At 40.2% G+C, this 17,440-nt stretch overlaps 1 protein-coding gene across 1 annotated transcript; it reads right to left on the reverse strand.

Annotated features, from left to right (window-relative positions):
* Positions 1-10,038: 10,038 nt before the first annotated feature.
* On the reverse strand, positions 10,039-13,830 carry CUNH7orf25 (chromosome unknown C7orf25 homolog). The gene is made up of 2 exons (XM_054564062.1): positions 13,692-13,830; positions 10,039-12,794 (listed from the first exon to the last, which is right to left on the reverse strand). Exon 2 carries the CDS (start codon positions 12,771-12,773, stop codon positions 11,508-11,510), a length of 1,266 nt encoding a protein of 421 aa, XP_054420037.1. The 5' UTR covers positions 12,774-12,794; positions 13,692-13,830; the 3' UTR covers positions 10,039-11,507.
* Between the last annotated feature and the right edge of the window lie 3,610 nt (positions 13,831-17,440).

A 17,440-nucleotide genomic window follows, 5' to 3' on the forward strand; every position in this document is an offset into this window, starting at 1 on the left:
AACCTTTAATCAAAAAAGTGGATAAAGAATACCAAAAAACCACTTAAAGCTTTTTAAAAATAATAGAAATGGGCAAGAAATATAAAAAACAGGTTTAGTTTCAACAGATAATAAAGTAACAATTAAAATAACACATCATTGTCATGAACAGATTACTAAATATTAAAAATATTGGTAACATCAAGTATTGGTGACTGTGAAAGGAACTGGGTATTCATAGACTCTTTTTCTTTATCTTCTTAAAGCGGCCCCTTTAGCATATTTTATAATGCTGGTTTGGTGAAGATGTATTATATTAGCCTTCTTTTGTCAGAGAAACTCCTTATTTTGCCTTCCATTTTAATTGAGAGCCTTGCTGAGTAGAGCAGTCTTGGTTGCAGGTCTTTGGTTTTCATTCCTTGGAGTATTTTTTGTCATTCCCTTCTGGCTTGTCGTGTTTCTGTTGAGATGTCAGGTGCTAGCCCTATCAGGGCTCCCTTACAGGTTACTACCTGTTTCTCCTTCGCTTCCTTTAGGAGTCTCTCTTTGTCTTTGACATTTGCCATTTTAATGATGATGTGTCTTGGAGTGGGCCTCATTGGGTTCCTCTTAGATTGGATGCTTTGTGCTTCCTGGACCTGTGCAACTTTTTCTCTCTTCCAATTAGGGGTTTTTCATCATGACTTTTTCAAACAGGTTCTCTATCCCTTCCTCCTCGTCTTCCCCTCCTGGTATCCCTATTATACAGATATTATTACGTTTCAGGTTGTCTTGCATTTCCCTCAATGCCTCTTCATTCTTTTTGAGTCTTTTTTCATTTTCTTACTGTTTCTGGGAGCTTTTTTCTACCTTATCCTCCAGCTCACTGATTCAATCCTGTTTCATTGAACCTGCTTTTGATTCCTTCTACTGTGTTCTTTGATTCAGAAATTGTATTTGTCATTTCCTCTTGTGTCTTATTGATAGTTTCTATGTCCTTTTTGATGCTGATATAGTTGGCAGTAAGTTCCTCATAGTTTCCTGGTAGCTTTTTGTAATTCTCTCTGAGCTCACTGAGCTTATTGAGCTTCCTTAGAACCATTGTTTTGAACTCAGTATCTGATAGTTTACTTGCCTCTATTTCATTTAGTTTTCTTTGTGGGAATTCCTCTTTTTCCTTTGACTGGGAGGTGTTTTTTTGTATTCCTTTTATTAATGGGGCTCTTCTCTTTTGTTTCTGCTTCTTAAATTGATCTCTCTTGATTACCTGACTTTGCGGTGTGCAATTCTGTGGCAGGAGACTACTGATTTTTTTCTCTTTGGATCTGCCTATGATGATGTCAGATGTTGACCCTCTGACCTTAGGCAGTCTATTCAAGACTTCCAGGAATCTACTGTCTGTGGCTCTCTCCTTCAACTATTAATCTAGTCCCTCTGCATTCAGCAGCCTGCTTTAAAGACACCACAGGGTGGGGCAGAGTCCCTCCTGGGTGCAGGGTTATTGGGTCCTCTCATGTTGTTGCTGCTCAGGGGCATGATTTGCCTGAACAAGATGGCTACTGCCATATGTGGGAGGAGTCAGCACCAGGATCCTGCCAGCTACTCTCTCCATTCTCTCCCAAAAGCCTCCATCTCCAGTCTCTCCTGAAGTGTCTCTAGACCAATCTGTGCCTCCTTTAGCCAGGGATCTACTATTTGAGGCTGCCACTCTGCACTCAGCAGGCCAGCTTAGAGACACCACAGGGAGGGGCCAAGGCCGTCCTAGGGGAGGGACTATTGGGTCCTCTCATGCTGCTGCCTCTCAGGGAAGTGGTCTGCCTGAGCAAGCTGGCTGCTGCCCCCTGAGGGATGAGTCAGCACTGGGATCCCCCCAGGTACTCTCTCAGTTCTCACCCCGAAGCCTCCGTCCCCAGTGTCTCCTCAGGCATCTCTAGCCCACTCTGTCCCTGCCTTTGTCAGAGCCCTGGGTAAGGGGCTGCAAACAAAACTTTATGCATTGGCTCTTTAAAAAGTTCTTTGTGTGTCCAGGCATCTGTCTCTGGCAGAGAGCAACCTTGCTGCTTTTTGCAATTCAGCTGTTATCTGCGTAGTTTTTGGGCACTGGTGTTGTAGGCTGGAGATCCCCACTTATGGTTTAGACCCCACTCTTCTCAGGGGGATCCAACTGGCCTTTTCAATATCCTTCTGGTGCTGCTGCCCATGGGCACCACGCCCACCTTCGAGAGTCTCTACTGAACTCCTTACCAGTTAGGTTGTGCTAAAGCTGATTCTTCTGTCTGTCCGAGGTTATAAGGGTCCTCTTTCACTATTGTTCAGTTGTTTGTTCCACGTGATTTCTCCACAATTAGTTTTAATTCCATGTTGGTCGTGGGAGGAGGTCAGTGTGACTTCCACTCATTCCTCCACCATCTTTGTTCTCCTCCAGATCTTCCTCTAATAGCTTTTCCAAATAATTCAAACATATTTTATTGTAAAAAAAATAAAACCTAAAATTCATGCAAAGATACCATAATAAAATAACAGAAAATGAGAATCCAAAACTTTTCACAAACCACCCCATAAAATAGAGGACATTTATAGCATAATATTAAAACATTAAATAAAAATAATTAGATGGGCTCTATTCTTTTTAGTGATATTGGAATAGTTACTATTTGACTAACCCATGCTCTTAAGTTGCATACTTAACTCATGTTAAGTATGCAACTTAACATGGACAAATATACATTAAACAGCTATTTGAAAGCATCAAAAACACCAGCCAGTTGAGAACCATAAACTTTGAGCTAAGGAAAGCACATAAAGTGAAAACACACAATCCAGCTTTCTCCCTGCAGGAAGTTTTAAAAATCACCATTTTGGGAAAAAGAGTCAAATGGACAGCTGCATTTCTGCTGGGTAGGAAACCAGTAATCACGTTTGTCATAGCCACTATAATTTAAAGATAGGGTTCAGAGATGAGGCAGCTCAGTAAAAAGGATCTAAAAATCTGCATAAAAATTCTCTTTGAGATCTTGGCTACTCTCATGACTACAATCTGAGCCATCCTTTTGAGAACCTTCCAGAAAACAACTTCTGCAAAGTAGGAAAGCTGAACAAGTTCTCAGAGATTATCTGTGACTTGAGAGAAAACTAGAGATTAAGCTCAATGGGAGAGAAGAGACTTTAGTTACTATCATATTCCTTCAGTTGAGAGCTCAAAAAAAAAAAAAAACTATACTAAACATTATGCTTTAAGAATAATGACCCTGCTCCAGATAAAAACAAAATTGAAAGTGACACAGCCCAACAAGCCAAAATCCAATCTTGTACAGAATCAAGGTAATTAGCAAGTAAATGAACTTCCTACAAGGTCAAAAATTAACACTCTTTAGAGAAAAACATCTATAACTTATCTATAATGTCTGGTCAAATAATTCAATAATTACTGCAAAGTTATAAATTACTAGGAAAAGTTATAAATATGATTGAGAGAAAAAATAGTCAATAAAAATCAATTAATGGAAGACCCACATTTAAAAGGTAGAAAAGGCTTAAAGAAAAATAGAAAAATAGGATAAAATATGGAGGATTTTTCCATATATCTACATATACCGATAGCAATGTGCTGTTTAATTATGGAGATATGTTCTGAGAAATGTATTACTAAGCAATATTTTTACTTGTGTGATATCACATCAGGTGTATTTCCACAAAAATAATTGATATAGCCTTCTAAACATCTAGGCTATATAGTATCGCCTATTGCTCCTAGGCTATAAGCCCAAAACAACACAAGATTAAATAAAGTATTAAAAAATGATACAATCAAGAGATGCAATAAGCACGAGAGAGAGAGAGACTACTGCTGGTGTAATATGGCATACTGTTTTACAGTAAAAAAAATTTTTGAGATTTTATTTATTTCTTTTAGAAAGAGGGGAAGGGAGGGAGAAGGGGAGAAAAACATTGATCAGTTGCCTCTCACACGCTCCCAACTGGGGACCTAACCCACAACCCAGGCATGTGCCCTAACTGGGAATCAAACCAGTGGGCTGTCAGTTCAAGGTCAGTGCTCAAGCCACTGAGCCACATCAGCCAGGGAGGTAAAAACATTTTTAAAGTAAAAGCCCTGGCTGGTGTGGCTCAGTGGCTTGAGCACCAGCCTATAAACAAAAGTGTCCCTGGTTCAATTCCTGGTCAGGGCACCAGCCTGGGTTGTGTGCCACGTCCCTAGTTGGGGGTGTGCAAAAGGCAATCAGTCAATGTATCCCTGACACATAGATGTTCCTCTTCCTATTTTTCTCCCTCCTTTCCCATCTTTCTAAAAATAAATAAATAAATAAAATCTTTTTAAGAATGTAAAAAAGTACACTCTAAAATAATGATAAACAGTATAGTCAATACATAATCCAGTAACACAGTCATTTGTTATCATTATCAACTATTATGTACAATACATAATTGTATGTGTTAAACTTTTATATGATTAGCAGCACATTAGGTTTCCTTACACCAGCATTGCCACAAGCATGTGAGTAATGTATTGTGCTATGATATGGATAGTCATGGTGTCACTAGATAATAGGAATTTTTCAGCTCCAGTATAATCTTATAGAATCACAATCACGTATGCAGTCCACTGTTGACTAAAATGTCTTTGTGTGGCACATGACTGTATAACTATATATAGATATAGATAGATATTGAAGATATATAATGACAAATAGCCTTATACATATAAATTACAGATGGGACATTTATCACAGATCATTTAACAGAACATATCCTGGGTTCATATACCAAATCTCAACAAATTTAAAATCATTCAAATCATACATTATATGTTCTTTCACCATCATAAAATTAAATGAGTACTCAATAAAAGAAAGACAAATAGAAACAAGAAAGCATTTTTTCATACAGTAGACAGCTCCCTTTTTATTTTGTTTTCTTGAGCTGTGCTTTTTAACTTGATGAAATCCATTTGTTTATTCTTTCCTTTATGTCCCTTGCTCTATGGCACATATTGGTGAAAATATTGCTATATGGAGTATCTGAAATTTTCCTGCATATGTTCTTCTCTAGGACTTCTATGCTGTCGTGACATATTTAAGTCTTTTATCCATCTTGAAATTATTTTTGTGTATGGTGTAAGTTCGTGGTCAATGAAAATTAAAACCACAGTGAGATACCATTTCACACCAGCCAGAGTGGCTATCATAAACAAATCATCAAACAAGTGTGTTGGGGAGGCAGTGGAGAAAAGGGAAACCTAATACACAGTTGATGGGAATACAGACTGGTGCAGTCATTATGGAAAACAGCATGGAATTTCCTCAGTAAAACAGAGATAGAACTGCCTTTCAAACCAGTGATCCCACTGCTGGGATTATATCCTAAGAACCCTGAAACACCAATTCAAAAGAACGAATGCACCCCAATGTTCATTAGCAGTGCTATTTACAATTGCCAAGTGCTGGAAACAGCCTAAGTGCCCATCAGTAAATGAGTGGATAAGAAAACTGTGGTACATTTACATAATGGAATACTATGCAGTAGAAAGGAAGAAAGAACTACTACCCTTCGTGACAACATGGATAGAACTGGAGAGCACTGTGCTAAGTGAAATAAGCCATATGGTGAAATACAAATACCATATGATCTCACCTATATGTGAAATCTAATCAACAAAACAAACAAGGGAGCAAAACATAATCAGAGACATGGAAATAAAGAATAAACTGACAGTAACCAGAAGGGAGTGGTGAGGGGTATAACAGGGCAAAGATCAGGAAGGGTCATCGAGGAACATGTATAAAGAACCCATGGACAAAAACAATGCGGGAGGAGGACTGAATGTGGAACATGGGTCGGGGAGGGGAGTAATGAGGATGAAATGGGGACAGCTATAATTGTACAACAATAAAAAAAGGGAAAAAATATTCAAATTACTAAGTTTGTAGTTGTAATTCTGGAAGTATTGTGTATGTATAATATGATAGAGCAAATGAATAAAAACCTTCATAAAATGGAGAAACAAGGTTTTCACCTTGGAGTAGGCCAAATAAAAATATGGAATAAGAAAAGCTTAAGAACATTTAAAAAATAAAAACAACACACTTGGGAACATACCTAACAGAAATGAATGCAAAACATCCAAAAAGCAAAGTAGGTGGAAGCTTCACTCACCTCTTCCCATGGCCACATTAAAATTACAACTAAGTTATAGACCAACCTAGATAACAACTAAATACAAGCTGAGTATAAGTCATACAACTAAGGATATACAGAAGAATCCTCATTGAAACGTCTTCTGGAGAGGTGGAAATGCCAAATGAGATGGCCCTGCATCCATGTGATGTGGCTGAGAATACAGAGGGAAATCTCAGCTTCTGAGGTCCCTTCTGAGGAGCAACGGGTATCAGTCTCACTGAGCTCCCCAGCTCAAAGCACCAGTGCCAGAAGGAAGACTCCACATAATATGTGACTGCAAATCAGCCAAGATTCCATCTACCAGGGTGGGATAAAAGGCTGCTGTAAACCTAGGTGTCCTCTTAAAGAGATAACACACAAACTCTCACTTGTAGTCACTCACCCTGGGCTTTGTCTGATGAACAGTAGTTTGAGGGGTACTGGAGTCATAAAGGCAGAGACTGAGTTATATGGTCTTGGGACAGGAGATGGAGAAAAACCCTCCAAAACTCCTGTGTTAAGTATTCTTACAGTATGCCTCACAAGCGCCATCTTACCTGGGTAAAGCAATGCCGCCTCATCTCATTAGCCTGAGCTACACTAGCAGATCCTTGACAACACACAGAGAGAAACAGAGTTGTGTTGCTTGAGAGCAAGGGCTGGGAGAGGTTCTGTCCTGCAGAGTCTCCCCAGTTGCTGCAGATGAAGAAATAAACTGTACCAGACACAATTTGCCTATCAGGAGAAGGGGTGGCGATTCCCTCCAGTGGAGAATTTCCTGAGCCCTTCTCTGAAATGGCTTTTATTGAGAATGATATGCTATGCATATGGGTATACAGCATACATGCATGCAAACCTTATCAATCCACTTCAGAGAACTAAAGATAACAGCAAAAGGAACAGTAAGGGTCTGTTAGACACACTGACATCAGATGGCCATTAAACTAAGGTTCAGGGGCCCAGGGATCTTCTCCCTTGCTTTGAGACTAAACACTTGGTTTTTCCTTACAGGGCAGTGTAAAGCAGAGCAAGCTTCAGTAAATGTAATGCACTCTTTAGGCCAGATTTCCCATGGGAAACCTCGGTGCTATGTCTGTCTGGTTGAAACTTACAGACCCTTTCTCAAGGCCTGGCTTGTGCGGGGCTACAGTGCCTGATACCACACAAAGTGGTCCCCAAAAAGGGCGATCTTTTTTCACATCCCACATGTGCCACCTTTTCTGTTTTGAGCAGTCCCCGACCCCACATGGCATTTTCCTGGTGAACTACACTAGCTCTGCCCTGAAGATTCCCTGGGGCCCTGCCCTACCCAACTTACACATGGAGTGAGACTCTGTGACTGGCAGCCGCGCAGGGAGAATTGCTTTGAAAGTCCAAGCTCTGTGGAGCACACCAATCCCTCTTCAAGGACTCAGACATTCACTGGATTGTGAAGCTCTGATTTGGAGGCCCTTTTTCCCCTCATCCATGAAGATGCAGCTGATGCCATTTCCCAAACATGAGACTTACTTAATCTGTCCTTCTGACTCCTGGTGGCCTGCCCCTGCTGAGATCACTCCTGCAAAGGGGCTGGGTAGTTACACTTTACCTGAACCAATGGTGCACACCTTTTGGCAGAGTAAGGGATAAAGACTTAAGCAGAGGCTGAGTGGTATGGATGTGGAGAAGAGGCCACTTTCCTCCTATTGGTGCCTGATTACTCTGCCCCACCATGCAAGAGAGCTGCTAGCTCCATCCTCAAGATCCTAGTTACCACACTTAATCAAAATTGCACCATGTGGAAGAGAGTGCAGGTTTCAGCCAGCCTGAGCCCACTCTATAATCTTACATCAGAATGCTCTTGAGAAACACCAGGCAACCTCGGGGGGTGGTAGAGCAAAAGACAGATAGAGATGAACCTTGGGATGCTTTGGGCCTTTAACTGATTTACCCTTGGCTCAGGACTAAAGGAAGCCAAGCCTTATATATAGCTTGGCCCCTCCCAGGCACACCTAGACCCAATATAGGCAGCCACAAACAATGAACAGTGTGGTAGCTCCAGAAGGGTAGCCCAAGGCTGGTTACAGGCTGTGTCTAATACCAACCTGCACCAGAATCCCTCCCAAGTGGACCGGAACCAACACAACCAGTGGTGGGCTTCAGATAACACCAGAGCTAGACCCAACAAGCCACACAAATGGAATACCCAAAGGGAGGCCCTGGCAAGCACCAGATCCTGCTAGGAACAATTATACCTTGAGGGGCAGTGCCTGCTTTCATACACTTTGATGAAGTCATCCTTATAGCCAACCTGAAGGTTAACCCCACCTACAAATAAGCCAACAGCATTCAAGGCTCAACTAAAATAGTAAGGCACACATGTACCACACAAGAGATATTTCTGGAACATCTAGCTCAGGAGAACTGGAAGATTGTGCCACTGACCCCCACAAGACATTTACAGTATAAAACTACTATAATAAAATCAAGAGTCATAGCATATCTACCTAATACACAGAGACAAACACCATTAGGCACACAAAATAGGTAGAAAAAGCAGCAGGCCCAACATTTTTTTTAAAACTTTAAAAATCTTAAGAAAAAAATTAAATGAAATGGAAGCAACCAAGATACCAGATGCAGAGTTCAAACAATGGTTTTAAGAATGCCCAAGGACATGAGAGGAAAAATGGATATCAGTAAGACCTTAAAACCAAAGGGAGATAGTAAGCATTAAGAAGGACATAGAAACTAAATAAAGAATATAGCATCTGAAATTTTAAAAAACAGACTGGAAGAAATCAACAGCAGTTTAGATGAAGCAAAGGACTGAATTAGTGATTTAGTGGATGAGAAAACAGAAAACACCCAAGCAGAGCTACAAAAAGAATAAAAGAATATTAACAAATATGAGGAAAATCTGAGAAACCTCTGGGACAACATCAAGTGTAACAGTATGTATTGTAGGGGTACCAAAAGAAGAGTGAGAACAAGGAATCAAGAACCTATTCAAAGAAATAATGGCTGAAAAATTCCATAACCTGGTGAAAGAGAAAGGCACACCCATCCAGAAAATACAGGCAGAGTCCCAATCAACATAAACCCAAAAAGGCCCTGACTTGTGTGCCTCAGTTGGTTGGGCAGAGTCCCAAGAAGTGAAAATTCAGTAATTTGATTCTGGTCAGGACACAAGCCGGGGGTGCAAGTTCAGTCCTCGGGTGGAATATGTACAAAAGGCAATCAATCTGTGTTTCTCACTCACATCAACGTTTCTCTCCTTCTCTGTCTCCCTTGCTTTCCATCTCCCTAAAAATAAATAACCTTTTAAAAAATGATGGACTATAAATTACCCACACCAAGACACATCATAATTAAAATAGCAAAGATTAAATATAAAATCTTAAGAGCAGCAAGAGAAAGACAGTTGCGTACAAAGGAGCTTCTTAAAAATTGCCAATGGCTCTCTAATGCCACTCTGGAGAGAACTTGTACTTTCCTAGTTTCATTTTTTATAAACTGTCGACATGAGCTTAGACTTTTAAATAGGCCCTCCTATCACTTCTGTACCTTTCTAGTCCTACTCATTCCCTGTACACGTCTTAGGAAATCTCACACTAAGAACCCTCAAATGTCACTTCCTCTCAGACTTCCTGATTCCATAGCAAAAATTACTATCTTACTGTTACCATAGTTTTAAACATAACTCATTTAGAGATTTTAACACAATTATACTTCAGTTGTCTACCTCCACTTTAGACTAAGAATTCCTTACACAAAAGATTAATTCTTTCTTACCAAACTAGTACAATGTTCAATGCTTACAGTAATAAGTACTTAATAGGACTTTAATGGGTGCTCCAAAAAGCCCAAGTCCAATTTCCAACATTAGATTTTAGTTGCAATGCAAGTTAAATACAGGGTCCGGCACAAATAACACTTTATTACAAAATCTTTTATTACAAAATCATAAGCATGTAATTCTGTAACATAACAATATCACACTCAAGCACACGATATATCATTTTAGGTGAAATGTTCAATTAAAACTATACATTTTTATACCTCTATTATTACCCTACCAACCACATTCAAGTGGCCATTCTGCTGTACCCTGTATACCTCTCTACACTAAATTGGAAGACCAATCACAGCCTTCTCCCCTAGAAAATATGTTCTGAGTAACAGAATCTCTCCTAAGAAAAACACTCCATACATTTAATTTTACACTTCATTTCAGAATGTTCATGGGCCCCAATAATCAAATTACACCTCCCCATCAAACATTGTGGCTGGAAATTGGGTTTCTCTTCTCATAAAATAGGAGTTGGCATAGTAGAAGGTTAGGCTGTGATGACATAAAATCATATAATACTGGGTCCCACACTTAGTTTAAGCCCTTAGGCTCAATTTTCCCATTTTTAAAATGTGAACACATACCTACTTTGCTAATTTGCTAGCTTTGTTACAAATTAATTAAGTACTTAGTACATCCTGGATATAAAAATTTCTTCTCAATTACAAATGACACCATACCTGGTATCATTTACCATGTATGGAAATCTCCCTGCCACTATTTCACAACAGTGAAACAATACAGTTGTCACTTGCCACTTACAAAAGAAAAAGGGAAAGTAGGATTCTTAAGTCATGTATCTGCAACATGGGAACTATTTGTACTTAAAAGATCTGAATTCTTTTTACGTTTTATATAACTTTTTCAATTTGTTCAAATTAATATTTTATCTTATACGTCCTAGGTTTATAGTAGTGCAATTGTTGTCCTTCTTTTCACAAAGGTGTATCAAAAGGTCCATAGGACTTGCAAGATCAGAATTTACTTTTAAAAAGAAAAACAAAAAAGAATTTACTTTATTCTATATTAATTTTTGTAAACATACCCAGACTACACCTGACACATAGCAGTTTGTCATTTATAATGTCCATAAATTTAGAATCTAAAATTAATTACACACTATCATCTCTCAGCCTCAACCCATTATCAATGGATAAAACCATATAATAAAAAACAAGGTTCAGTTTTCACCAGGTATTTAATGCAAGATGCAGTTGTAGCCATAGTCCATGAAATGTGATTACCAGTAGGTGGGGTTGTAGCCCTACTGAATCAAATAAAAGCATTGTGACACAGCTAAAAGCCTTACATATACACTTCTGTTCCTAATTACTATAATGTAAACAGTTTGATAAATAATGTTGTCTCTTGTGTTTTTTCTATTTTAGGAAGTTATATACTTTATAGATGAGAAGCAAATCAACACTACTTATTTGAATTCTAAGTTGTTATTTTTATTACAAACTTTTTTTTCCAATTAAGATAGGAAGACCCAGCCTCTGGTATAAAAACTTATTTCCACAATAATATTTAAAGGATATCATCAATATTCAGTGTCACCTGTGTAGTCTTTTAGTAAGGGGGTGGCTAGAGCCTCTTTGCTCTCAGTAAGTGCTCTGGGTTGATGGATAAACACACTAAATTTAACACCCTGGTTGTTGGCAGCTCTGACAAAACCACTATTGGCAGTCATTGTGATGGCTTTTAGGGTGTCCCCTGTCCCAAAAATCGTTAATGAACGACTATTGATTTTTGAACTGGCTACTAGTCCCAAGGCACGCTCAGAAGGCTGGTCTGGCACCACAGTGATTCGCTTAATTAGCATAGTGGCCCTCTCTCTCTCCCCAGGTCCTCCTAAAGTCTCTAGAATAGACTGAAAATCCTTGACAGCACATTCACAAGCAAACAGCTCCTTGTCCTCCATAAATGTCTCAAGCTGTGGTAGAATCTGCTCTTTCCTCTCTTGTTCTGCTTGTTCTGTGAGCACTTTTTCTTTAAAGATAAAGTGGCAACCTCCATAGCTGAGGGCAGATACATATGTGATTAAAGTTGTAATGTCCAGATTTACTCTTTTGCACACATCAACCTTAATCTCTGTAGGAAATGCAACACTTGCTAGTATATTTTCTCGGTCTACTCTGGTCACCTGGAGAAGTTCAGGGCCCTCGTCATCTGATTCTCTCTCACTGGGTTGGAGTTCTTCAGGGTGATCTAACAGAGAATTAACTGCTACTATGTCTCCTCTCACAGATATGCCCATTTCTTTCAGCTTCTCTGCCATGGGGCTGGAGACACTGTTGTAAAACGCAAAGATGATGTGAGGATTGCTATACTGCACTGGCTGCTGGTGACTGGCCTGCAGGAAATCTTCAGCTTGCTCAATAATGCTTTTGTCACCATACTGGCCCCTGCCCAGCCAAATATTATGCAGAGCTTCAGCCTTTCGGCCAATGGCTTTCACCCAAGTATGACCACCATTTGCAACAACATCAACCACAAGGGTCTGCTTTTCTCCCAAGGTATCTGTGTAACCAAAAACATGGAGAACACTAACAACTTCCTCCAGGTTTTCTGCTGATTCCACTACGGCTCTTAGATGTGTTAAATTAGTGCTCTGTAAATGGGATTCCTTAATGGCTACTTTCCCAGCTTCTACTTTCTGTAAAAACTTTAATTCAGCCTTCAATTTGCTGCACAGCTTTGCAGCACCTTCAATGCCACCTTTTCTTGATCTGGAAAGTGATTCTGCTCTCTTGATCAGTTCCTTGGCTATGGAGATCCGTTCACAGAGCATGGAGTGTGCAGACATGCTGACAGCATTATTCCTTTCCTATCAAAAGAAAAAAAACAAGGCAAATTTAAAGTTCTCAAAAATTATGGTGAAGATTACAAAACTTCAATCTTGCAACAAAGCTTATGAAGGCTGAGTATAGGAAACTGAGTTTCTGCATATCTGGTTTTGGAGTGCTCCCTCCTCTGACAACTGAAAAAAAACAAAACAAAACAGCTTTTACTTCTGAACGCTTCCTTAGCTGTGCTAGAATTCTTGAAACTTTAGATCTTTATTTCTTCAGCTTGAAGATCATAGGCTCTACAGAATGTCCCGGCTCGGGATTAAATGCAAGAGTTCACAATGTGCTTTGTAAGGGATTCCGTATCAGCAGTCTTAGTCTTTGGTTGTACAGAAATTTTCTAAAAGCTTGGAAAGTAAAGACTTTCCAAATGATTAAAATTAAACTATATACAGATATTAGCAAATTGTCCAAAGCAAGACTCTCTCCCCTAATATGACCACACTGAGGCTTTCTAATCTTCTCCTTCATGAGTGGGTCTCCTTTAACGGCGATTACACAGGAGCACACTGTACACGCTCCTCATTCCTGCATTTAACGCCAACCAGCATATTTTAAAGATAGAAGGAGCCCACTAGGTTGGTTCCCTCTCCTACTACTAAGATCAACTAAACTTTATGGTACAGTCCGGGGCAGCCCCGAAGTCGGCAAGGCCTTCCGGGTGGGTATCGGCCCTGAGCAATCCACCAGTACCGCCGAGACCTGCCAGGCTTGGGCTCAAACAACTCTGTGGTCGGGGCGTGGAGCGAGGGCGCGCAGAGGGCGCGTAGGCCCAGCGCTGGCCACCCTCCACCGAGACTGGCTCGGCTCAGCCCCCTCCAGGCTTCAAAGGGGCGCCCGTCTTCCCTCCCTTCTTCCCTCCCCCAGCTCCTCACCGGCTGAGCCTAGGACCGCGAGCAGCGGGCACATGCGCTCGCCAGACTGCGGCCCACTGGGAAACTTCACGCGGCAGCCGACGCCCCACTCAGGCCGCTGCCGCTCTCCAGCCCGCGCCCCACCGCCTCTGTCGCCTTCAGCGTCACGTAGTCCTGCGCCGGGTGACGCAGAACCGCGATTCCCAGGCAGCAGTGCGGCCTCCCGAGCGGGGCTGAGGCTCACATGACTGCCATGTTTGTTGATGGCACTTGGCTTCTACCACTTCCGCTTGTAGACGCGCCGCCACCAGACCCTAGGAAAGGAGGAAAGGTGGAAAGGCGCAGTTCACAGGGCTCTACCTACAGTAACTGCAGCGCCGAAAACTCCATCTCCAGGGTCGCAGGAGGCTGACCCCGCGCCTTAGCACCTAATCACGGTTCAACCTTTCTTGGGTGGCCAAAGCACTTTCCATTACACCATACAGCATCTCCAAAGAAAGTGGGATAAAGAGATAAGCTGCCCCTCTTCAAAAGAGAACAAATGATCAGGTGACTTCTTCGGGGCTGGGAAATTTATATTAGCCTAGTAGAGTGCCCAAAGTCACCCAGAAAGGTTAGGCCTTCATTAAAGCTAACTTTAAAAATTAAGACTTCAAGTTAAAATTAATACTATGTATGCCTTCCTCAAACCTTACTTCAATGGCACTAAAGAAATGAAAACAGGATAAACCCCCAAAAAACAAAAAGAACGAGAAGACTGCACCTGACACTTTTGGAAAACAAAGAGCAGTAGTAATTATTTGATGTTCTATATGGCAGCCATTATTCCAAGTGCTCTTCACGTATAAATTTATTCAATTTTCCAACAACCTAAAGGGTTATGTCTATATTTTACAGTTAAGTATGCCACGGAGAGGTTATTTGAACACAAGCAGCCTCTCTGAAGACAGGGAGTTAGGAGTGGAGAACACCATCCCATCCCCATTAAGTGATTTGCAAAGCTGAACGGCAGAATGGCTTTGAAGCTGCAGACGCATGCCTGGAAGGCAGAAGGGAGCAGTGAGGCAGGATTGAAAATGGGCATTGCTGAAGTCTGTATAAGAAAAAAAAACACCTAAGTTCTCTCTCCCATTCTGTGCAGCATGGCAGAAAACTAATTTATTACGATGAAGATAGGGAAGCAGAGGGTTCTAGACATGTCATGAAGAGTGAAAGTTTTCCTGTTGAATGGTGAAATGCTATGGGTCCCTTCTCTGTCCCTTCCAGAATGCTGGCACTCCTCTCCCATTCTACCTGCCATGTGCTACCATCACCTAAAAACCCCTTTATTCCGGAGAAACTGAGCAAATGAAAGACCATAGAGAAAATGGTTTATACTGATATTCATCATCTCCCAATAAGTAGATTTGCGACTCACTCACAAACAGCACTTCCATTTCCTGTTTAGAATTTGAAGGAAACAGAATGCAGAACAAAAGCTTCAAAAATATTCTTTTGCATTTTCAGATAAAAGATATTAGTCACGAATCAAGATAATTTGTCTTTAAGGAGAGGTGATAAAGTATAGGAATGAATTCTTCAAAATAAAAATTACCCCAAATCTTAAACATCCATAGAAAAATAGGATAAGTGGGTGAAAATCTTCCCAAAAAGTAGAATAAAAAGGTGGCCCCCAACAAAAAGGGCCAATAGAAGTTTCAGAAACAAAGAAAATGAAGAGGTAATTTCTCAATACTAGAAAATTTATCCAAACTGGAAAGGTACCAGTTTCTACAGTGCAATGCCCTGCTGAGAACTCAGCACAATGTTAACCCTGCAAAGGTCGCAGCTAATCTGAAAGATACAAACTCTTAAGAAACCCACACAGAGGCATCTCACTGTGAGATTTCAGAACATTGTTGATAAATGAATCAATCTTACGAGTGGCAAAGGGGACAAATAAGTGCAGCGGTGTTTAACCCACTACTCCTGGGCCACATATAGCCCAGGATGACTATGAAGGCAGCCCAAGAGAAAATTGTAAATTTAGCTAAAACTTTTTTTTTTGCGCTTATCAGTTTTCGTGTTTGTGTATTTAATATGTGGCCCAAGACAATTCTTCCAGTATAGCTAAGAGACACCAAAAGGTTGGACAACCCCTGGATTTGGCATCACACATAACAGTAGCATTAGACTTCTCATCAGCAACACTGGAATCCAGATGGGAGTAAATTAATGTTTTCAAAAGGCAGACATAATTATTTCTAACCTAGAATTTTTAAACCCTGCTAACCAAGGACAGACAGTTCCAAGAAACTTCTTGGAACCATGTTGGAGGTGTGGGTTTGAAGGTTTGGGCTAAGAGTTGTTAGAGTACCTGATATCTGACCATAAGAAACAGTATGCAGAGGTTTATACAATCTTGTTGAAGAAAACTGGCAGTTAGTAATAGCTACACAGAAAACAAAGCCAACGAAAGAGTGAGGTTATATCACCTCCAGGAAAATTTAGAAAATGTAATTAAAATATACTTACACAGCCATACTTTAAAACATCATGATCTAACAAAAATCGAGCCAGAGAGGGAAAGTGAGGATGATATAAGTGTTTTAAATTCCCATCTTGCAGAATACTTTATTTGGTGGCTAAACTTCAGGAACCCAGAAACAATCATGTAAGCCTACTATTTTGGAATACATAATGAAATACCCCAAAGAGTTACAAGTGATGAAACTCAGGGAAACGGCTTTTGATGAAGTGTTAAAATTATCTTTTAAATTATTTAAACAGTTATCTAACTGTTCATGGCAATAGGTACGGCTTGTTCTTTAGTAAGGTCCTTGAGAGTCAATAGAGTTATAATTGAAGAAACCATGTGAGGCAATTTAACATTAATACAAGCCCAATGGACTGGGTTTCAAGAAATTGGAATTCTAAATCAAAGGAGCTCCAAACTCTTAAGTTCTTGGACAATTCATTAAATATTCAAAGTTTTAGGGTTTTTTTTAATTGTTGACAGCTACAGATGTCCCCATTTTTCCCAACTTGCCCACCTCCATTCATTGCTCTCCCCACTCCAACTACACTGTTGTCTGTATCTGTGAAATATGCTTATATGTTCTTTGGCTAATCCCTTCACCTTATTTCATCCAAGTTTGTGTTCCTTTATGATAGAGCACTTGCCTTCAACAGCAAGGAGAGACCAAAGTGGTAAGGTTAAGGACTGAGACTGGCTCTTTTGGTCCATGAACAGAATTGAATAGATGAAAACTCCTGAACACCCCTATCACCTGATCAGTGCCTAAACAGCACTCAATAATTGTAAAGATCAGTATTAGCCTTCTTTATTCCACCTTTCGTTGTGAATTTTAAATATTTCCATGTCTCACTGCTAATAATTGTTTTGCCCATTTAAATTCATGGATTAGTGAGGAACTAGAAAAAAGGAGCAAGCAGAGACAAAATTTTTAAGATGCAAATTGAACCAAAAATAGAGGGACTATGACAATTAGGAGTGTTTTGATACTTATGAAGCTAGAATCTACAGGCTAGAAATGACCAGAATTTTGGAACATTTAGGGATGCAGGAGAATCGGTTGTTAAACCAAGTAACTTGGATAAAAGGAGGGCTTATTTTTTTACATACTGATTTTAGAGGAGAGAGAGGGAGAAGGAGGGGGTGGAGATAGCGAGCTAGGGAGCATTTGTTGTTCCACTTAATTATGCATTCATTGGTTGATTCTCCTGTGTGCTGTTACCAGGGATTGAACCTAAAATCTTGGCATATTGGG

The sequence above is a fragment of the Pteronotus mesoamericanus genome, unplaced genomic scaffold, assembly GCF_021234165.1.
Source record: "Pteronotus mesoamericanus isolate MK-2021 breed Mesoamerican mustached bat unplaced genomic scaffold, CSHL_Meso_final scaffold_85, whole genome shotgun sequence".
Lineage (NCBI taxonomy): Eukaryota > Metazoa > Chordata > Mammalia > Chiroptera > Mormoopidae > Pteronotus > Pteronotus mesoamericanus.

Bases quoted from the DNA above. Each gene is read 5' to 3' on its own strand.
- CUNH7orf25 (XM_054564062.1), bottom strand. From the start codon at position 12,773: ATGTCTGCACACTCCATGCTCTGTGAACGGATCTCCATAGCCAAGGAA.